The sequence below is a fragment of the Sinohyriopsis cumingii genome, chromosome 7, assembly GCF_028554795.1.
Source record: "Sinohyriopsis cumingii isolate HCF-2022 chromosome 7, ASM2855479v2, whole genome shotgun sequence".
In the NCBI taxonomy this organism is placed as follows: Eukaryota; Metazoa; Mollusca; class Bivalvia; order Unionida; family Unionidae; genus Sinohyriopsis; species Sinohyriopsis cumingii.
Genome location: NC_142967.1, coordinates 40,590,862 through 40,615,264, shown reverse-complemented (window position 1 = coordinate 40,615,264; position 24,403 = coordinate 40,590,862). Strand labels below are relative to the sequence as shown.

Here is a 24,403-nt window from a genome sequence, read left to right as displayed (position 1 = left end):
GTGGAATGAGAGTACTTGGAAAATTTTAATCATTTGATTATTGAATTGTCATTAAATTGTTATTAGTTGAATTTCACTTTTTTGTATATTCAATCATTTAACTGTCGGCATCGCTGACTGAGGGCTTGGAACTTTACATTTATCTTTCACTAATTTAACTTCCAACCAAAATCAAGCCTGGGTGGGACTTCTATAATAATTTAAATAAAATATTGGAAGCACCCCACCCCACACCTACCACAGTGATGGCATATCAACCCATCAAGCCATACATTGGGAAAGATAATTGGATTGCTTACCTTACCGTAATCAAATACTGATTCTAGACATATATTACCAATTAAATGTGGCTGCTTGTGAGGGTAAATTTTACATTTGTGCACTAATATCTTGGTCACTGGTCGCGTTAGAAGGGTGACCTTTCTTGAGGGGTCCTTTTGAACAAAATATCATTGATGCCAAAGGATTCTGGCCATAAAGAGTGAGTGGCCTTTGGTCAGGGGGGCCTTTCATCATGGGGACCACTGTACATCTTACACAATATGGCAGATCTGTGTTTTTAACAGATCTCAGGTACATTTGTGTTATTGTAGATTTGGGTCTGGCATATCTTTGTCTATGGTGGATATGTGTCTATAATAGATCTATTTTTATTCAGGTCCATTTGTATTGCAGATCAGTGTCAATAGCAGATTTGGGTCTGTGGTCGATTAGTGTTTGTAGCAGATCTGTGTCAAGCAGATCTGCTTCTATTTTGTTCATATACATGGCAGATCAGTGTCTATAGCAGATTTGGGTCTGTGGTCGATTAGTGTCTGTAGCAGATCTGTGTCAAGCAGATCTGCTTCTATTTTGTTCATATACATGGCAGATCAGTGTGAATAGGAGATTTGTGTCTGTGATAGATTTGCATATGTAGCAGATCTGTGTCCATGGCAGGTCATTATCAGTAGCAGATCTGTTATGTGCATGGTAGATCTGTCAATGCAGATCATTGTATATACAATATCAGTGGCTATAATGCTGTTCACAGTTGAGCATGTATTCTGCATTTATAAATATAAGTGAGTAGTGTGATACTAAGGGTTTTAGATATTTATTACTGATCTATGTCAAAGTTAAAGTCTTCTACACCCACCCACTCTGATTTTGTCCTCACATAATGTGCAAATGCCCAGTGCTCATGCAGGAGGAAAGTTATGTGGTGTAGAAAACTTCAGCCTAGATCAGTAACCAACAAAACTACTCAGTACACATCTCTGACATTGTCCATTGACATGACAGGTACAACTACAGTGAATAGTTACACTTACATGACCACTGACCACAGTCCTCTGTTCATGCCTATATTTGTTATGCATGTCTGAGATTGTCCACTGATGCAATAGCACAGGTGCAGTGAAGATACAGCACGAATATGGCACAGGTACAATTCAAAATGTAAAGCACTTTATGGACTGGAACCAATATTGATCAGGGGACTTAACCTTGCAAAGGCATTGGTCATATTTGAATTTAATTTATTTTCCTTCAGTGTGTTTCAGACTTCCACTTAGAAGTCTGTTCATGAATCTCTCCAGCACTCTTTACAGAACTACAGTAATCCTATAATGCCTAATATACAATATGGATTAAGTTTAATTCATCTTACTGATGTGTGGCCCATTTAGAACCAACATTTCTTAAGCTGAGCATATTAGAGGTGTGACCCAGTTTATTACTGAGAAAATTATGCATATTTAATCTTTGCTTGAAAACTTAGATTTTAAATTTGCCCAAGAACTTCCTCAATTTACAAGTATCCTTAGTAAAACGTTAATTTTATTTACACCAATAACCTCAAGAATGCATCGATGACTTAAATTGAGCATCACCTGTATGTTAACATACATGAGTATGTAAATTTCACACATATGTAAACTGGAGCATTTGAATGGGGTATTAGTGGGCATGTGGTGAATCAGGTATTAGTGGGTATGTGATGAATCAGGTATTAGTGGGTATGTGATGAATCAGGTATTAGTGGGTATGTGGTGAATCAGGTATTAGTGGGTATGTGGTGAATCAGGTATTAGTGGGTATGTGATGAATCAGGTATTAGTGGGTATGTGATGAATCAGGTATTAGTGGGTATGTGGTGAATCAGGTATTAGTGGGTATGTGGTGAATCAGGTATTAGTGGGTATGTGGTGAATCAGGTATTAGTGGGTATGTGATGAATCAGGTATTAGTGGGTATGTGATGAATCAGGTATTAGTGGGTATGTGATGAATCAGGTATTAGTGGGTATGTGGTGAATCAGGTATTAGTGGGTATGTGGTGAATCAGGTATTAGTGGGTATGTGGTGAATCAGGTATTAGTGGGTACCTGTGGCTTGGGATTTATCTCAACCAGCTACCTTAAGATCAACCACTGACTTCTGTTGAATATTCTAGCTTGAAGCCATGGTAGATCAGGTGTTATTGCACCAGACTAACAACCAGAATACTGAAGGTTCAAATCCTACCAAGGCAGACCAGGTTGAACATGGTGGCTTAGTTGTTTGTATGCCAGACTAATGACATGTGTTAGTGTGCCAGACCAATGATATGTACTAGTGTGCCTGGCTAATGACATACATTAGTGTGCCAGACAATGATTTGTTAGTATTCCATACTAATTGTTAGTGTGCCAGAATAATGATGTGTTAGTGTGCCAGCCTAATGGCATGTGTTAGTGTGCCAGCCTAATGACATGTGTTAGTATGCCATACAAATGATTTGTTAGCATGCCAGACTAATGACAAGTGCTAGTGTACCAGACTAATGACTTGTGTTAGCGTGCCAGACTAATGGCATGTTTTAGTGCACTAGACTAATGACTTGTATTAGTATGCCAGACCAATGACATGTACCAGAGTGTCAGACTATTGACATGTGTTAGTGTGCCAGACTAATGATATGTACTAGTGTACCTGAATAATGACATACATTAGTGTGCCAGACAATGATTTGTTAGTACATGTATTCCATACTAATGTGTTAGTGTGCCAGACTAATGACTTGTGTTAGTTTGCCAGTCTAATGACATGTGTTAATATGCCAAACAAATGATTTGTTAGCATGCCAGACTAATGACATGTGCTAGTGCACCAGACTAATGACTTGTGTCAGTGTGCCAGACTAATGACGTGTTAGTGCACTAGACTAATGACTTGTATTAGTATGCCAGACTAATGACATGTGCCAGCATGCCAGACTAATGACACGTGTTAGTGTGCCAGACTAATGATATGTACTAGTGTGCCCATCTAATAGCATACATTAGTGTGCCAGACAAAGATTTGTTAGTATTCCAGACTAATGATGTATTAGTGTGCCAGAATAATGATGTGTTAGTGTGCCAGACAATGACTTGTGTTAGTGTGCCAGACTAATGACATGTGTTAGTGTGCAATACAAATGATCTGTTAGCATGCCAGATAAATGACATGTGCTAGTGAACCAGACTAGTGACTTGTATTAGTGTGCCAGACTAATGACTTGTGTTAGTGTGCTAGACTAATGACATGTCACACTAATGATGTATTAGTATGCCAGACTAATGACATGTTAGCATGCCAGACTAATGATGTGTTAGTGTGCCGGACTAATGACAAGTGTTAGTATGGCAGGCCAATGACATGTGTTAGAATGCAAGACTAATGGGCTGTGTTAGTGTTCCAGACTTATGATTTGTGTTAGTGTGCCAAACTAATGACATGTGTTAGTAGCCAGACTAATGGGATATGTTAGAATGCCAGACTAATGACTTGTGTTTGTGTGCCAGGCTAATGGGATGTGTTTGAATGCCAGACTAATGACATATGTTAGTATGTCACACTAATGATGTGTTAGTATGTCAGACTAATAACTTGTATTAGTGTGCCAGACTAATTACATGTGTTAGGATATCACACTAATGATGTGTTTGTATGCCAGACTAATGACATGCTAGTATGTCACACTGATGATGTGTTTGTATGCCAGACTAATGACAAGTGTTAGTATGCCATACTAATGACATGTTAGAATGCAAGACTAATGGGATGTGTTAGTATGCCAGACTAATGACTTGTGTTAGTGTGCCAGACTAATGACTTGTGTTAGTATGCCAGACTAATGACATGTGTTAGAATGACAGACTAATGGCTTGTGTTTGTGCGCCAGACTAATGACTTGTGTTAGTATGCCAGACTAATGATGTGTGTTAGAATGACAGACTAATGGCTTGTGTTTGTGTGCCAGACTAATGAATTGTGTTAGTGTGCAATACTAATGACATGTGTTAGTATGTCAGACTAAATATGTGTTAGTGTGCCAGACTAATGACATGTTGTTATACCATATTAACGATGTGTTAGTACACCGAACTAATGATGTGTTAATATGACAGACTAATGACCAGAAGACAAAAGGTTTAAATCCAGACTATGGTGGCTCAGTTGTAAGTGTGCTGGACTGATGACCAGAAGACTACGGGTTCAAATCCTGTCCAGACTAGGCCAGGATGGCCATGCTGATACAGTTTTTGGTGTGCTGGACTTAGGACCAAAAGACTGAGGACTCAAGTCCTGCTTAGACAGGCTGAGATGGCCATGTTTTTGTTGTGCTACACTAAAACACAAGAGTTCACATTCTGGCCAGACCAGGCTAGGATGATCAATGTGGTTCAACTTGTTTATGTGCTGGACTACAAACTAGAAAACTGAGAGTTCAAATTCTGCCATGATCAGGCCAGGTTGGCAATGGTGGTTTCATTGTTTAGTGGTCCAAACAAGCAACCAGAAGACAAGGTGCAAATCCTGCCCACACCTGGCCTTGATGGCCTTGGTGGTATATCTCATGGCAGGGCACATTACTCATTGTGTCAGGGTTTGCTGACTACTATGGAGTAGGAATCAATGAAAAGGGTAAAATATCTGATCATGGATTTGTTCTTTCGAATTAATCACACTACCATGCCATACATTGCCACTATCGACAAGGTATTTTATCTATCCATGGCTGTGCAGTTTAAGAATCTAGGTAGATTAAAATAATTAAAAATTGTCATTTTTAATCAACAGACTTTCTTGGTCATATGATTATTGCGTTTATCTGAAAGTGTAACTTACTGTCTTTTCAAGGAAACTCTTTTGCATATTTTCTATATTTTGAAAGATCTTTTCATTTATTTCTGTTTGTACATAAAGATGAAAACTGATTTTAAAAAATCCAGGTTGACATTTAGTGTTAGGACTGGTCAGCCTGTTGTCAGGATAATGTGACTGGGTTGGACATCATGCTACATGTCTGTAGCATGATGTCCCAGTGCTAGACACTACTATAAACTGCCACACTGCAGACATCGTAGTGATATGACTGAACAATTGTTAAAGCTGTGTTAAAAATCCAAATCACACACACACATTTCTGAGATTTACACTGCTCGTGTGTGTGCACTTCCTCTGCAGTTCTCCTCAGTTCAATATCTGTAGCTCCAGCATGGAAGAGACAAATCAATGTCATAAATCTAGGTTGAATAACAACAGAATTCTCAAATATTACAAAGGATAAATTGTAATTACTAATCCCTGTCAATCTTGTAATCGTTACCTGCTCTTACTGGCAACATTCTGTGATAACTTTGAAAGTTGCTTTTGAAGTGATTTGGAAGGTCATCAGTTATTTAGTTCAAAATGCCAAACATAAAATATGACTCCAACTGCCTGAAAAACATATTTGTTCTTATGTATCAATAAAAAACACTTGTCTTAATTGAAAAACACCTTCAGTGATATATAGTGACAATTTTAATTGCATGATTTTATGTTGTTTTAAGAAAATAATTTCTCCCTACTTTAATTGTAGCCTATACTTAGTCATTGCAACATTTTGTTGCGGCAGTTTGATGATTTTCAACAATGTTATCTTGTGTGTCCTGATATAAAACATAAGATCCTGTCAAGCTCATGTTTTCTTACATAAACACTAAACCCTGTCAAGCTTGTAATGTGTTCTTATGTAAACACTAAACTGTCAAGCTTGTAGTGTGTTCTTATGTAACTACTAAACCTTGTCAAGCTTGTAGTGTGTTCTTATGTAAACACTAAACCTTGTCAAGCTTGTAGTGTGTTCTTATGTAAACACTAAACCTTGTCAAGCTTGTAATGTGTTCTTATGCAACTAATAAACCTTGTCAAGCTTGTAGTGTGTTCTTATTTAACTGCTAAACCTTGACAAGCTTGTAATGTGTTCTTATATAAACACTAAACTGTCAAGTTTGTAGTGTGTTCTTATGTAACTGCTAACCTGTCAAGCTTGTACTGTGTTCTTATGTAAACACTAAACTGTCAAGCTTGTAGTGTGTTCTTATGTAACTACTAAACCTTGACAAGCTTGTAATGTGTTCTTATGCAACTAATAAACCTTGTCAAGCTTGTAATGTGTCCTTATGTAAAGACTAAACCTTGTCAAGCTTGTAATGTGTTCTTATGTAAACACTAAACCTTGTCAAGCTTGTAATGTGTTCTTATGTAACTACTAAACCTTGACAAGCTTGTAATGTGTTCTTATGTAAACACTAAACCTTGTCAAGCTTGTAATGTGTTCTTATGTAAACAGTAAAACTTGACAAGCTTGTAATGTGTTCTTATGTAACTACTAAACCTTGACAAGCTTGTAATGTGTCCTTATGCAACTAATAAACCATGTCAAGCTTGTAATGTGTTCTTATGTAAACACTAAACCTTGTCAAGCTTTTAATGTGTTCTTATGCAACTAATAAACCTTGTCAAGCTTGTAGTGTGTTCTTATGTAACTACTAAACCTTGACAAGCTTGTAATGTGTTCTTATGTAAACACTAAACTGTCAAGCTTGTAGTGTGTTCTTATGTAACTACTAAACCTTGACAAGCTTGTAATGTGTTCTTATGCAACTAATAAACCTTGTCAAGCTTGTAATGTGTCCTTATGTAAACACTAAACCTTGTCAAGCTTGTAATGTGTTCTTATGTAAACACTAAACCTTGTCAAGCTTGTAATGTGTTCTTATGTAACTACTAAACCTTGACAAGCTTGTAATGTGTTCTTATGTAAACACTAAACCTTGTCAAGCTTGTAATGTGTTCTTATGTAAACACTAAAACTTGACAAGCTTGTAGTGTGTTCTTATGTAACTACTAAACCTTGACAAGCTTGTAATGTGTCCTTATGCAACTAATAAACCATGTCAAGCTTGTAATGTGTTCTTATATAAACACTAAACCTTGTCAAGCTTTTAATGTGTTCTTATGCAACTAATAAACCTTGTCAAGCTTGTAGTGTGTTCTTATGTAACTACTAAACCTTGACAAGCTTGTAATGTGTTCTTATGTAAACACTAAACTGTCAAGCTTGTAGTGTGTTCTTATGTAACTACTAAACCTTGACAAGCTTGTAATGTGTTCTTATGCAACTAATAAACCTTGTCAAGCTTGTAATGTGTCCTTATGTAAAAACTAAACCTTGTCAAGCTTGTAATGTGTTCTTATGTAAACACTAAACCTTGTCAAGCTTGTAATGTGTTCTTATGTAAACACTAAACTGTCAAGCTTGTAGTGTGTTCTTATGTAACTACTAAACCTTGACAAGCTTGTAGTGTGTTCTTATGTAACTACTAAACCTTGACAAGCTTGTAATGTGTCCTTATGCACTAAACCTTGACAAGCTTGTAATGTGTTCTTATGTGACTACTAAACCTTGTCAAGCTTGTAATTTGTTGTTATGTAACTACTAAACCTTGACAATCTTGTAATGTGTCCTTATGCACTTGACCTTGACAAGCTTGTAATGTGTTCTAATGCAGCTAATAAACCTTGTCAAGCTTGTAATGTGTTCTTATGTAACTACTAAACCTTGACAAGCTTGTAATGTGTCCTTATGCAATTAATAAACCTTGTCAAGCTTGTAATGTGTCCTTATGTAAAAACTAAACCTTGTCAAGCTTGTAATGTGTTCTTATGTAACTACTAAACCTTGACAAGCTTGTAATGTGTTCTTATGTAAACACTAAACCTTGTCAAGCTTGTAATGTGCTCTTATGTAAACACTAAAACTTGACAAGCTTGTAGTGTGTTCTTATGTAACTACTAAACCTTGACAAGCTTGTAATGTGTCCTTATGCAACTAATAAACCATGTCAAGCTTGTAATGTGTTCTTATGTAAACACTAAACCTTGTCAAGCTTTTAATGTGTTCTTATGCAACTAATAAACCTTGTCAAGCTTGTAGTGTGTTCTTATGTAACTACTAAACCTTGACAAGCTTGTAATGTGTTCTAATGCAGCTAATAAACCTTGTCAAGCTTGTAATGTGTTCTTATGTAACTACTAAAGCTTGACAAGCTTGTAATGTGTCCTTATGCAACTAATAAACCTTGTCAAGCTTGTAATGTGTCCTTATGTAAAAACTAAACCTTGTCAAGCTTGTAATGTGTTCTTATGTAAACACTAAACCTTGTCAAGCTTGTAATGTGTTCTTATGTAACTACTAAACCTTGACAAGCTTGTAATGTGTTCTTATGCAACTACTAAACCTTGACAAGCTTGTAGTGTGTTCTTATGTAACTACTAAACCTTGACAAGCTTGTAATGTGTTCTAATGCAGCTAATAAACCTTGTCAAGCTTGTAATGTGTTCTTATGTAACTACTAAACCTCGACAAGCTTGTAGTGTGTTCTTATGTATCTACTAAACCTTGACAAGCTTGTAATGTGTTCTAATGCAGCTAATAAACCTTGTCAAGCTTGTAATGTGTTCTTATGTAACTACTAAACCTTGACAAGCTTGTAATGTGTCCTTATGCAACTAATAAACCTTGTCAAGCTTGTAATGTGTCCTTATGTAAAAACTAAACCTTGTCAAGCTTGTAATGTGTTCTTATGTAAACACTAAACCTTGTCAAGCTCGTAATGTGTTCTTATGTAACTACTAAACCTTGACAAGCTTGTAATGTGTTCTTATGTAAACACTAAACCTTGTCAAGCTTGTAATGTGCTCTTATGTAAACACTAAAACTTGACAAGCTTGTAGTGTGTTCTTATGTAACTACTAAACCTTGACAAGCTTGTAATGTGTCCTTATGCAACTAATAAACCATGTCAAGCTTGTAATGTGTTCTTATGTAAACACTAAACCTTGTCAAGCTTTTAATGTGTTCTTATGCAACTAATAAACCTTGTCAAGCTTGTAGTGTGTTCTTATGTAACTACTAAACCTTGACAAGCTTGTAATGTGTTCTTATGTAAACACTAAACTGTCAAGCTTGTAGTGTGTTCTTATGTAACTACTAAACCTTGACAAGCTTGTAATGTGTTCTTATGCAACTAATAAACCTTGTCAAGCTTGTAATGTTTCCTTATGTAAAAACTAAACCTAGTCAAGCTTGTAATGTGTTCTTATGTAAACACTAAACCTTGTCAAGCTTGTAATGTGTTCTTATGTAAACACTAAACTGTCAAGCTTGTAGTGTGTTCTTATGTAACTACTAAACCTTGACAAGCTTGTAGTGTGTTCTTATGTAACTACTAAACCTTGACAAGCCTGTAATGTGTCCTTATGCACTAAACCTTGACAAGCTTGTAGTGTGTTCTTATGTAACTACTAAACCTTGACAAGCTTGTAATGTGTTCTTATGCAACTAATAAACCTTGTCAAGCTTGTAATGTGTCCTTATGTAAAAACTAAACCTTGTCAAGCTTGTAATGTGTTCTTATGTAAACACTAAACCTTGTCAAGCTTGTAATGTGTTCTTATGTAAACACTAAACTGTCAAGCTTGTAGTGTGTTCTTATGTAACTACTAAACCTTGACAAGCTTGTAGTATGTTCTTATGTAACTACTAAACCTTGACAAGCTTGTAATGTGTCCTTATGCACTAAACCTTGACAAGCTTGTAATGTGTTCTTATGTGACTACTAAACCTTGTCAAGCTTGTAATTTGTTGTTATGTAACTACTAAACCTTGACAATCATGTAATGTGTCCTTATGCACTTGACCTTGACAAGCTTGTAATGTGTTCTAATGCAGCTAATAAACCTTGTCAAGCTTGTAATGTGTTCTTATGTAACTACTAAACCTTGACAAGCTTGTAATGTGTCCTTATGCAACTAATAAACCTTGTCAAGCTTGTAATGTGTTCTTGTGTAAACACTAAACCTTGTCAAGCTTGTAATGTGTTATTATGTAAACACTAAACCTTGTCAAGCTTGTAATGTTCTTATGTAACTACTAAACCTTAACAAGCTTGTAATGTGTCCTTATGCAAACACTAAACCTTGACAGGCTTGTAATGTGTTCTTATGCAAACACTAAACTTGACAAGCTTGTAATGTGTTCTTATGCAACTAATAAACCTTGACAGGCTTGTAATGTGTTCTTATGCAGCTACTAAACCTTGACAAGCTTGTAATGTGTTCTTATGTAAACACTAAACCTTGACAAGCTTGTAAGGTGTTCTTATGTAACTACTAAACCTTGACAGGCTTGCAATGTGTTCTTATGCAACTACTAAACCTTGACAAGCTTGTAATGTGTTCTTATGTAAACACTAAACCTTGACAAGCTTGTAATGTGTCCTTATGCAGCTAATAAACCTTGTCATGCTTGTAATGTGTCCTTATGTAACTACTAAACCTTGACAAGCTTGTAATGTGTCCTTATGCAACTAATAAACCTTGTCAAGCTTGTAATGTGTTCTTATGTAAACACTAAACCTTGACAAGCTTGTAAGGTGTTCTTATGTAACTACTAAACCTTGACAGGCTTGCAATGTGTTCTTATGCAACTACTAAACCTTGACAAGCTTGTAATGTGTTCTTATGTAAACACTAAACCTTGACAAGCTTGTAATGTGTCCTTATGCAGCTAATAAACCTTGTCATGCTTGTAATGTGTCCTTATGTAACTACTAAACCTTGACAAGCTTGTAATGTGTCCTTATGCAACTAATAAACCTTGTCAAGCTTGTAATGTGTTATTATGTAAACACTAAACCTTGACAAGCTTGTAAGGTGTTCTTATGTAACTACTAAACCTTGACAGGCTTGTAATGTGTTCTTATGCAACTAATAAACCTTGAAAAGCTTGTAATGTGTTCTTATGTAAACACTAAACCTTGACAAGCTTGTAAGGTGTTCTTATGTAACTACTAAACCTTGACAGGCTTGTAATGTGTTCTTATGTAACTACTAAACCTTGACAAGCTTGTAATGTGTTCTTATGTAAACACTTAACCTTGACAAGCTTGTAATGTGTCCTTATGCAACTAATAAACCTTGTCAAGCTTGTAGTGTGTTCTTATGTAACTACTAAACCTTGACAAGCTTGTAATGTGTTCTGATGTAAACACTAAACCTTGACAAGCTTGTAATGTGTCCTTATGTGACTACTAAACCTTGACAATCTTGTAATGTGTCCTTATGCACTAAACCTTGACAAGCTTGTAATGTGTTCTTATGTGACTACTAAACCTTGACAATCTTGTAATGTGTCCTTATGTGACTACTAAACCTTGACAAGCTTGTAATGTGTTCTTATGTAAACACTAAACTGTCAAGCTTGTAGTGTGTTCTTATGTAACTACTAAACCTTGACAAGCTTGTAATGTGTCCTTATGCAACTAATAAACCTTGTCATGCTTGTAATGTGTCCTTATGTAACTACTAAACCTTGACAAGCTTGTAATGTGTTCTTATGTAAACAATGAACCTTGTCAAGCTTGTAATGTGTTCTTATGTGACTACTAAACCTTGACAGACTTGTAATGTGTTCTTATGTAAACACTAAACTCTGTCAAGCTTGTAATGTGTTCTTATGTAAACACTAAACCTTAACAAGCTTGTAATGTATATTCAACTGTAGCTTTAAGTGGAATCCTAAATACAAATTGTAAACTTTGACCTCATACTTATTCTTACTGACACATACCAACACAAAGTCATCATCTAGGATTTGAGTTATCAGCACAAGTTACGGGTAATCAGAATGATTATGATAGTATGTACAAGTAACACTGTAGACCTGATTGTGTACATTGTACTGGAAAATCTGGGTCTGCACTCGTCCTCTGATATCATCAGTACTAATAACAGTGTGTGTCTAGACTTGATTGTGTACATTGTACTGGCATGTCTGGATCTGTGCTTTTCCCTTATTAGCGTGACTGCTTTATATTGAGGTATGTTCATGTAAAGCAGTGCCATTACCACATAGTATCTTTATTTAATGACATTAAAACATACTCATGGGCTGAAATCAGTGGAATAAATTAATGCAGCAAATTATGGAAGAAACTTTAACCACTTTAATGGGATTCATAACCTGCATTATGGTAGGGGCTGCAGTATGTTTAGGGCTTTTAAAGTGAGAGACAACTGTAACATTTCTACTACTGGAGCATGAATATTAAGGGATCAGGGGTTATGGGGTAAATTGTTATCATAACTTGGTACAGCACTCCATCAGTAAAGGAGCCTTTGCTACAGGCAAGTATAATCAAAGATCCCATTTCATGAAATCTTATTAAAATTATATGTATCATAGAATTCATTATAAGATGGTGTACTCTTTAGTAGGCATAAAAAGCATTATAGTGAGGGAGTACTGTATAATATACTTCATTATAAGGCAGTCTCACTACAAGGTAATATACTCTGGCTGCCATGGAAAGCATTATAATAAGGGATACTGGATCATGGGTTTCATTTATAAGGTAATTTTGTAAGATGGTATACTCTGTGCCTGCCATTTACAGCATTATAATGAGGGAGTACTGTCATGTACTTCATTATGAGGTTTGCCATGGAAACATTATAATGATGGAGTTCATTATCTCACATCTCAACATTACCTGTCAAGCATACAGCATATGTCAGAGTCTACACATTTTCAAACTCCTGTTAGAGAAACACAATCTGCACTTCAAATAGAAGAATAAAGAGTGTCTTTACTGCCAAAGATTTTGCATATTTAAAGTATGTATTATTGTTATCTTTTGGGGAAAAAAGTGAGTGTAATTTCAGAATCATATTCATCAAAATTCTATTTCTCTAAGGGAAGAGGATTAACATATGAGGGCTATAAAATATTCTTTACTTTTTATAAGTTGATAATTAATGATTATAAATAATAATATTCAGCAATTGTGGGTGAAATTGTAAGGAAGAAATTTTCTTCAGCATTTTGTCTAGCCTCCATTATTTTAAAACCCAAAATGGTCATATTTATGTTAAGAATTGGCATTTTCAGTCAGATTCTGAACAGGTCAGTCAAATCGACTAGAATATGCAGCTAAAAATAGGTTTTTTAATACATGAGAATCTAAATTTTTAGGAAAGATAAGAATAAAAAAAATTATCATAATAAACAGTAAATCCTGCCAGCAGCTGGTTTTTATTTGGAAGTTACAAGTATGCTAATACAAATGGTATACAGTTACATAAGTTGACCCATTACATTTGAGCTCACCTTGCTGTATGGCAGGGTTAACCCCAGATAGTATGGCCCTACATCATGTGTCCATTGCCAGTTTTTATTTTACACATCTTCATTTTGACTCAGTTTGGTACAGAGCATACTGACACAAGGAACTTTCTGGTTTGTACTTTAAAAAATGGCAATCCATTATCAGGTATGGCCACTAAAATGTGGTTTAAAAAATGTGCCATGCCAAATTTTAAAAAAAAAAATACAGAAATTGGCCAAATTTGACAACATCCTGGCAGGAAGACTTTTAAACTTTCTACAAATGATACCAAAATGCCTTCAAATATGGCAACATGTGCTAGCAGTAGAAAAGCAACTGTTACTAAAAATAGGAACAACTCAAAACAACTTCTTTTCCAAAACAGCTGAATAGAATTTGACCAAAGTTACCAGAAATTATCCTAACATATAGACCTTTCACTTTTATATAAATAGTGTCTATCCGCTATAAACTATAGCACCAATACTTAAAATATAAAAAATAATGACTTCTGAGAACAAAATGCTTATTAAAATTTAAACATGCCTGAAAGCATCAAGACCTTACAGAGTTGTACAAAATGGTTCCAATCCACCATCCAATATGACTCCTGTTACTAAAGATATGAAATACTTTAAACAATATTCTTTAAAACTGCTTTCAGATTTATCGATTACTCTCAGTGGAAACACCTTTAAACAACTTCTTCTGCAAAAGTGCAGAGTAGAAATTGACCAAACTTGACAGAAAGCATCCTGGCATGACTAATTCGATTTAAATTTGTACAATTGAGGCCACTGTTACTATGATTGGAAAAACGTTTTAATGACTTCATCTCCAAAACTGTTGAATAGAACATGGCTAAAATTGAGATAAAGCATCTTGGCAAGAATAAATTATTTGTTTTTCAAATCCCTGTTTATAAACATTTTCACTTGATCTAGATGTGAATCATTGCAATTGAAAATTCCAGTCTAATTGTACATAAGACTAGGCCTATAATTTTCCAAACTGAAATGCTATGTAAACATTCTGTTTACATTATCTAAGATACAGCTTTCATTCATGGATAAAAGTTAAGAACAAATAATTATACATAACAATACATGTACATGCATATAAAACAGGAAGAAAGTTGTAAAATGATTCTTATTATGTCAAGTGTCTCAAACTTGACTCTTGTACTGATAAGGGTGTGACTTTTGTTCCCATTAGTTCAAGACATATTGGTCACTGGTGGCTAAAAGTTTCTGATGGCTACTAATTTATAACATAATATAGTTTGCTACTGCTATTTGTATTTAGTCCTTTATGGAAAAGAGATTTTTGATGTGATTAGTAATTGAATTATTCTGTACTTTAGTCTGTCTGTTGACATTTATTGTGTGGTGGAACCTAGCATGATGAAAAACTTTCTTGTACAGTGAAAACTGTATATAAAGGACACTTAAGGGACCAGATATGATTTTCTCTTTGGACAGGCATCCCTAATAAGTCATCTCTCATAGTACTGTTCATGGAAGCCATGCTGTTGTCCATATTACATTATTCATTATAGCATTCATGGAAGCCATACAAGTGTCCATAATACAGTACTCATAGTACTGTTCATGGAAACCATACAGGATTACATAATCATTATTCCATCATTATCACACTATTCATGTAAGCCATAAGGAGTACATAATCAGTACTCCCTCATTAAGCATTGTTCTAGAAGACATACAGGTGTCCATAATAACAGTACTCATTATAGCACTGTTCATAGAAGCCATACAAGTGTACACAATATAGTACTCTATTCATAGCACTGTTCATGGAAGCCATACAGGTGTCCATAATAAAGTACTCTACTCATAGCACTGTTCATGGAAGCCATACAGGTGTCCATAATAAAGTACTCTACTCATAGCACTGTTCATGGAAGCCATACAGGTGTCCATACTACAGTACTGTATTCATAACACTGTTCATGGAAGCCATACAAGTGTCCACAGTATAGTACTCTGTTCATGGAATCCATACAGTTGCCCATAATACAGAACTATACACATAGCACTGTTCATGGAAGCCATACAAATGCCCATAGATACAGTACTCTACTCATAGCACTGTTCATGGAAGCCATACAAATGTCCATAATACAGAACTCTACACATAGCACTGTTCATGGAAGCTATACAGGTGTCCATAATACAGAACTCTACACATAGCACTGTTCATGGAAGCTATACAGGTGTCCATAATCAAGTACTCTACTCATAACACTATTCATTAAAGCTATACAGGTGTCCATAATACAGAACTCTGCACGTAGCACTGTTCATGGAAGTTATACAAATGTCCATAATACAGAACTCGACACATAGCACTGTTCATGGAAGCTATACAGGTGCCCATAATACAGTACTCTACTCACAGCACTGTTCATGGAAACTATACAAATGTCCATAATACAGAACTCGACACATAGCACTGTTCATGGAAGCTATACAAATGTCCATAATACAGAACTTGACACATAGCACTGTTCGTGGAAGCTATACAGGTGTCCATGATAAAGTAATCTACTCACAGCACTGTTCATGGAAGCTATACAGGTGTCCATAGTACAGTACTCTACTCACAGCACTGTTCATGGAAGCTATACAGGTGTTCATAATACAGAACTCTGCACATAGCAGTGTTCATGGAAGCTATACAGGTGTCCATAATAAAGTATTCTACTCATAGCACTATTCATGGAAGCTATACAGGTGTCCATAATACAGTACTCTACTCATAGCACTGTTCTTGGAAGCTATACAGGTGACCATAATACAGTACACTACAGGTAGCACTGTTCATGGAGGCTATACAAATGTCCATAATACAGAACTCTACTCATAGCGCTGTTCTTGGAAGCTATACAGGTGTCCATAATACAGTACACTACAGGTAGCACTGTTCATGGAGGCTATACAAATGTCCATAATACAGTACTCTACTCATAGCACTGTTCATGGAAGCTATACAGGTGTCCATAATACAGTACTCTACTCATAGCACTGTTCTTGGAAGCTATACACGTGTCCATAATACAGTACTCTACTCATAGCACTGTTCATGGAAGCTATACAGGTGACCATAATACAGTACACTACAGGTAGCACTGTTCATGGAGGCTATACAAATGTCCATAATACAGAACTCTACTCATAGCACTGTTCTTGGAAGCTATACAGGTATCCATAATACAGTACACTACAGGTAGCACTGTTCATGGAGGCTATACAAATGTCCATAATACAGTACTCTACTCATAGCACTGTTCATGGAAGCTATACAGGTGACCGTAATACAGTACTCTACTCATAGCACTGTTCATGGAAGCTATACACGTGTCCATAATACAGTACTCTACTCATAGCACTGTTCATGGAAGCTATACAGGTGACCATAATACAGTACTCTACTCATAGCACTGTTCATGGAAGCTATACAGGTGTCCATAATACAGTACTCTACTCACAGCACTGTTCATGGAAGCTAAACAGGTGTCCATAATACAGTACTCTACACATAGCAATGTTCATGGAAGCTATACCAATGTCCATAATACAGAACTCTACTCATAGCACTGTTCATGAAAGCTATACAGGTGTTCATAATACAGTACTCTATTCATAGCACTATTCATGGAAGCCATACAGGTGTCCATAATAAAGTACTATACTCGGCACACTGGTCATATAAGTTATACAAGTTGATTTCCTTATAAGTGAGCTCAGGTTTTCAGATATTTTGCACATTAAATATTACTTTTAAATCATGAAATATAGGGATCCTTGATGATACATAGCTTATAAAACATACTACCTTAAAAGTGGATACTTTATGTTGTGGAAGTACTGTGTAATGTATTCTGCAATTGTCCTTTGTGTACGTGTGTTATATGTGCCAGCTGAAGAAGGTTTCACTGGATTTATGTAGTTTGAGAACAGGGTTATTTCTTTTAGCAGAAGTTGTCCTTTAAAAAAGAATGCAGTTAGAAGATGGCTTTTTTAAAGCTACAGTATGAATAATTTAAAGTGAAAAAGACTATTATGAGAGCTGTTATAATGACTTTCAATCCTTAATAGATACACTGACAAGCAAATTTATCAGGAGTGTGATACCTGAAAGGACACAGTTATAAGCTTGGATAATGCTACCATGGATATATACATGTGAGTTATACCTGTGGATAATGTTACATAGTGTGAGTAATAACAGCTGTTATACTGATAAATAATGTTACCATAGATACATACATGTAAGAGTAATATGAGCTGTTAAACAGGATCTTAGTGGAGTGATTTTCCTGATGTAGTACTGTAAACAATAAGGAAGCAAGTTGTGATAGCTCCAGTACACAAGGTCATACTTTAGATCTGAGTAGATTGTAGGCCAGCCAGAATGAAGTAGTCATGATTTAAATTCAGAAAAGTCATCTTACATGTACACAGAAATACATGGGGATTTTACAACATGAACATTACAGTATTCTGCTAAGACAGGTTAAGCTATACTAATGGCTGACTGAATGACACGGATCCACTCTCGATGTAACCATGTTTCGAAGATTCATAAGTCAAAAGTAAGTTACATCACTGTAGAGTACTAATTTTTTCTTCACTTGTGACTGTCTTGCCCCTCATTGCCAATAATGATACATTGGTCCCTCCCATTATGAGGCCATTTCTTGTACAATGAAAAGTTGTCCTTATAAGAGGGTTGCAATCAGATGCAATGGACAGTTTAATTTATAAAAGTGCATTACTTAAATACACTGATATGCTAATTGATCTCTCTTGAGACTGTCCTAATAATAAAAGTGGGGCCACTCTTAGTATTAGTTTACACTGTATGCAATGCCAGTACAATCAATTACTGAAGTTAACCATGTCATTTAATTTTTTGGCTGATTGGTTGGTTTGTTGGCTGGTTGGCTGATTGGTTGACCAGTTGGTTGGTGGGTTTTGAATGGCATTTTCAGCAGTTTATTTTACTATACCATATGCTAAGAAAAGGTGGGAGCTGTAAGTAATTTTCTTATTAAACCAGCAACTCTTGGATTAGGAGTCTATCACTCTTTCAACTCACTTACCATGGCTACCATGTAAAATCAGTTTAAATGTGATTGCTTTATTATAATATACAATATCAATTTTAAATATGTACATATTTCATTTTTGTGTTTATGGTCCTAGCCAGCTGAAGATGCATACAAATACAAACCTGTTTTGGCCTTGTTCATATGGAGATTACTCAATTGAAGAATGCATACAAATATACACCTGTTTTGGCCTTGTTCTCAGATAAGTCAACTGAAGAATGCATACAAATATACACCTGTTTTGGCCTTGTTCATGTAGAGATTAGTCATCTGAAGACTGCAGTTATTAGAATGTAAACCTGTTTTGGACTTGTGCATGTAGAGATTATCCATCCATACATGCACACACACACACACATACATACATACATACATACATACATACATATGTACGTACATACACACATTACATACATACATTACATACATACACACACACATATATACATACATACATTACATCTTCTTCTTGTCTTCTTGGCATCCGTCCGTCTACGAGAGACGATGGCATAGCTCCAAAGTACGCTTTTGCTTATCCTTCTTTTTAGCTCTCTTTTCAGCTTGCTTTATTCTTCTCTTTTCCTCTGCGTTTTGAACTCCCTGCCTGACAGCTAGACGCCAGCTGGAACGGTTGTTTGCACAGCTCTCTCAGTCGTTGACATTGATGTTTGCTGTCTTCATATCCTTCTTGCAAACATCTTTGTAGCGCAGATGTGGTCGTCCAGTTGGTCGTGCACCTTCTGCTAACTCCCCATATAACAGGTCCTTGGGAATGCGACCTGGGTCCATTCTCTTGACATGGCCGAGCCAGCGAAGGCGCCTCTCGCTGAGTATGGAGAACATGCTGTTCATGCTGGCGCGTTCTAGAACCTCTGTGTTGGGTACTTTGTCCTGCCACTGGATGTGCAGAATGCGCCGCAGACATCTCAGGTGGAAGCTGTTGAGTTTCCTCTCATGTCCTGCATAGGTGGCCCATGTTTCGCTGCTGTAGAGAAGTGAGCTGAGCACGCACGCTTGGTAGACACGCAGTTTGGTCTTCTCTGTGAGGTTGGGGTTGTTCCAGACCCTCTGGTTAAGTCTGGCCATCACTGCTGCTACCTTGGCAATCCTGCCGCCCACCTCAGAATCAATGGGAGAGTGAGCTGGAGATGTTAGACCCGAGGTATGTGAAGTTCTCGACAACTTCCAAATTGTACCCATCAATGGAGACAGAGGGAGGGGAGTCTGTGTCCTGTGCCATGACATTCGCTATCTTCAAACTGATGGTCAGTCCAAATTCCTTACATGCATGGGAGAGGCAGCATACCAGCTGCTGGAGTCCACCTTCCGTGTGTGATGTCAAGGCTGCATCGTCGGCAAAGAGCAATTCACGGATGAGTACCTCTGTGACTTTAGTCTTAGCACGGGGACGGGCGATGTTGAACAGCTTGCCGTCAGCCCTGGTATGGATGTACACTCCCTCGCTGCAGTCCTTGAATGCGTACTGGAGAAGCATGGAGAAGAAGATGGCAAAGAGCGTCGGTGCAAGGACACAGCCTTGTTTGACTCCGCTAATGACTGGGAATGCTTCAGATGTTGCGCCATTGAAGCACACTGTGCTGTGCATGTTCTCGTGGAATGACATAATGACAGCAAGCAGACGTGGGGGGCAGCCGATCTTCTGCAGGAGTCTGAAGAGTCCACTCCAACTAACCATATCAAATGCCTTCGTCAGGTCTATGAAGGCAATGTAGAGGGGCATCCGCTGCTCGCGACACTTCTCCTGCAGCTGACGTAGTGAGAAGATCATGTCTACAGTTGACCTGCCGGCTCGAAATCCACACTGGGACTCTGGGTAGACGCGGGAGGCTAGGATCTGCAAGCGCGCCAAGGCAACACGGGCAAAGGCTTTTCCGAAAATGCTGAGGAGGGAGATGCCCCGATAGTTGTTGCAGTCGCTACGGTCTCCTTTGTTTTTGTACAAAGTGACAATGTTGGCGTCACGCATGTCCTGTGGGATGTATCCCTGTTCCCAGCAAAGGCAGAGGGGTGTATGTAGGGGCTGGAGCAGTGCTGGTTTTCCGCTCGTGAGGACTTCAGGTGGAATGCCGTCGCTTCCAGGAGCCTTCCCACAGGCAAGGCAATCGATGGCTTTTCCGAGCTCTTCCAGGGTGGGCTGTGTGTCTAGCTCCTCCATGACAGGCAGGTCTGGAATGGCATCCAGGGCAGTTCCAGTGACATTGTTTTGGGTTGCATATAGCTCGAGATAGTGCTCAACCCATCACTGCAGTTGTTTCCCCTGGTCTGTGATGACTTCGTCCGTCTTGGACTTGAGGGGGGCGGTCTTGTAGCTGGGGGGGCCTGTCGCCTTTTTGATACCCTCATACATTCCTCTTGTATCCCCAGTGTCAGCAGCTGTCTGTATACTGTTGCAAAGGTTCAGCCAGTAGGTGTTGGCACAGCGGCGGGCGGTCTTCTGGGCGTTATTCCTTGCAATCCTTAGGGCTTGTAGTGTTCTGGGGCTAGGTGCAGCCTTGTATGCCAGGAGGGCTTTCCTCTTTGCCTCAGTCACGGGCTCCATCTCCTCCCAGTTTGCCTCATACCAGTCGACATTCTTTCGTTCCCTCTTCCTGTAAGCTGTGATGGCTGAATTGTACACAGAGTCACGGATATGGGACCACTTGGAATCAATGGTGTCATCAGGTGTCACTTTGGTGAGGGCTTCCTTCAGTTTGCTGATGAACTGCTGTGTTTTCTCTGGGTTGCTTGCACAGCAGGTGTTGATATGTGGGTGACCCTTCTTCTTGGCGTGGTGCAGCTTCTTGGGTAATATTCGCACCTTGCTGGCCACGAGGGAATGGTCCGTGTCACAATCGGCACTGTGGTAGCTGTGGGTAAGGAGGACACTGGCCAGTTCTGCACGCCTGGTGATGACGAGGTCTAGCTGGTGCCAGTGGCGTGAACGTGGGTGTCTCCACGACACCTGGTGGATCTCCTTGCATTTGAAGAAAGTGTTGGTCACACATAGGCTGTGGGAGCAGCACATCTCCAACAGTCGCTGACCATTCTCGTTGATCTTGCCCCTTCCGTAAAAGCCGAGACAGGTGGACCAGGCCTCATGGTCAGCTCCCACTCTAGCATTGAAGTCTCCTAGTAGGTAAAGGCTTTCATTGTTGGGGATACTGGATATTGCCTGATCCAGAGCCTCATAAAACTTGTCTTTCTCCTCGTAGGTGGAGTAGAGGGTTGGGGTGTACACACTGAAGATGTTGACCGGGCCTAAGGATGTTGACAGCCGGAGGGCAAGGATTCTCTCAGTACCTGATGACGGAGGTTCAATGAAGGCGATTAGCATGTTCTTGACAGCAAAGCCTACACCATGCTGCCTAGGTTCATCCAAGGGCTTCCCCTGCCAAAAGAATGTGTAATTGGCTTCCCTGATGGTGCCGCTGTCAGCCAGTCGGGTGTCCTGGAGGCAGGCAATGTCGATGTTCAGTCGGGAGAGTTCTCTGTCAATGACGGCAGTCTTCCATGCATCGTCGATCTGCTGTAGGTCAGTGGTCAATCCAGGACACATGGTCCTGATGTTCCAGGTTGCAAAACGAAGAGTTGGAGTCTTTTTATTTCTTCTTTTAGTCTTTCCTGGTGCAGAGTTTTGTGGCCCACTTGTCGAGATGGTTCTCTAAGCTCCACGCACCCAGTGAGGCAGGCAGGTCATGGCGGGCAGCACCTTACTGACTGGGGGCTGCCCAGCTTGAGGCGGGCGGTAGCTGTCCAGTGAGACCTGATGATCTCTCCCACCGTCAGAAGTAACCCCTGGCGCCAAGCTCTACGCCAATCGAGCTTTGACTTAGAACCAGTAAACTGCTACTTCTTGTGTTGTGCCGACACCGTACGACGACGCTGGAGTGTCCTCTCCAGTGGAGCTATGAAGCCTGGGCAGGGTGGTATGGAGAATCAGCTGTTGCCCATGCAGCAGATCCCCCCTCTCCACGCAGCTGGTGTGCCCAAGGGAACGACGAATGCCGATACAGCTTGGCACCAACAGCGTCGCAGGAGTTGCCGGAATGACGTTGCAGTCAATGTCATACCGCCTTAGGGACTCCATCTCCGGATTTTCTGTCGGGGTTTACTCCCTTAGCCTTTCCCATGAGTGGGTATAGCCACAAGGCAGCAGAGGTTTGGAATCGGAGTTTTCCTTCTCCTAGATGAGCTACATCCAAGGTTTACGAGTCCCATCTACCCGAAGCAACTGGTTTTAAGGCGCCAGTGGGCCGCCTTCACCCCTTCTCCTGTTAGTAGAAAACATGGTCTACATTACATACATACATACATACATACATACATACATACATACATACATACATACAATACATACATACATACATACAATACATACATATTTACATACATATGTACATACATTACATACATACATACATACACACATACATACATACAATACATGCATACATATGTACATAGATACATACACACATACATACATACATACATACATACATACATACATACACACACACACACATACATATATACATATATGCATACATACATACATATATACATACATACACACACATACATACATATATAAATACATGCATGCATAGACACACACACACACACACATCTGCCTTAAATGTCACCTCAATTAGGCCATCACCCATATTAAACTTCACTTAATAGTCTTTTTCAAGTTGCTGATACTGACAGACAATATAGACAAGAGTGATAGATTGGGATCTCAACAGTGTAGACAGCTTAATACGATTGACCTTCAAGGTAATATGTACCATGCTGAGGTTTACCACCAAATTTTGAACCAGTTATGTTAATATGGAAATATATAAATGGGTAAGAGAGATCAGGGGTGAAGAGAATATATAATTGTTTGTATAAGTTTTATCCTAATTTTCATGTCTTATTAATATTCCTATTTGTTTTAGGCTTGGTGTATAGGAGTCTTTGTGTACACCTGTTGCTCTGTCAATTCGGTGACCATCCATTACATAATTTTGTGTATGCGATTGCTGGCAGTCTTGCACAGTGTGGGCATTATCTGTAGATAAGGATAGTGATCAGTGTTCCTTTAAATTCAGAAAACTAACTGCCCATTTATGAAAACAGCTGGATGCAAAATTTCACAAAATCTTGTTACTGCAATTAGCCTTAGCTCACTTTTTCCTGAATTTCTGTCATACTATGGTACATTAAATTTTTCCCAAATTTCATTCTGTGGTACTTCAGCTTTTCCTGAGTTTCTGTCATGTTATGATGTTACATTCAGTTTTTCCTGCATTTCTGTTGTACTATGTTACATTCAGTTTTTCCTGAATTTCTGTCGTACAATGGTGCATTCAGTTTTTCCTGAATTTCTGTCATACTGTGGTACATTTAGTTTTTCTTAAATTTCTGCCATACTATGGTACCATGAGCTTTTCCTATATTTCTGTCCTACTGTGGTACATTCAGTTTTTCCTGGATTTTTGTCATACCTTTATACATTCAATTTTTCCAGAATTCCTGTCATGCCATGGTACATTCAATGAATAATGGTCATCTTCTGAATATGAGCATTTTTTTAACCAAACTGAAGGAACTCTGCAGTTTTAAGCTTATTTGCCTCTTAGATCAAGTGAGCGAACGGTATGTCCATCTTATATTAAGTTTGGATAAGATCTATAATGGGTTAGATCCACACATAATGAGGTGGTCTTGCTTCTGATAGGCTGAGCTTTTTCCAGCTCTTGAGTTGGAATTTA

At 38.2% G+C, this 24,403-nt stretch overlaps 1 protein-coding gene across 5 annotated transcripts in view; it reads left to right on the top strand.

The window, feature by feature from the left end:
* LOC149795084 (uncharacterized) overlaps nucleotides 1–24,403 on the top strand; it is a 190,994-nt gene that overhangs the window by 26,572 nt on the left and 140,019 nt on the right. The window contains exon 1 of one of the 5 annotated variants that reach the window (XM_089964796.1): nucleotides 17,833–18,122. The exons of the other annotated variants lie outside the window; for them this stretch is intronic. Coding sequence (XP_089820922.1) covers nucleotides 18,097–18,122 — 26 coding nt within the window. The 5' untranslated portion in view covers nucleotides 17,833–18,096. Of the gene's footprint in view, nucleotides 1–17,832; nucleotides 18,123–24,403 lie in introns of those variants that run through there. 5 annotated transcript variants of the gene reach the window in all.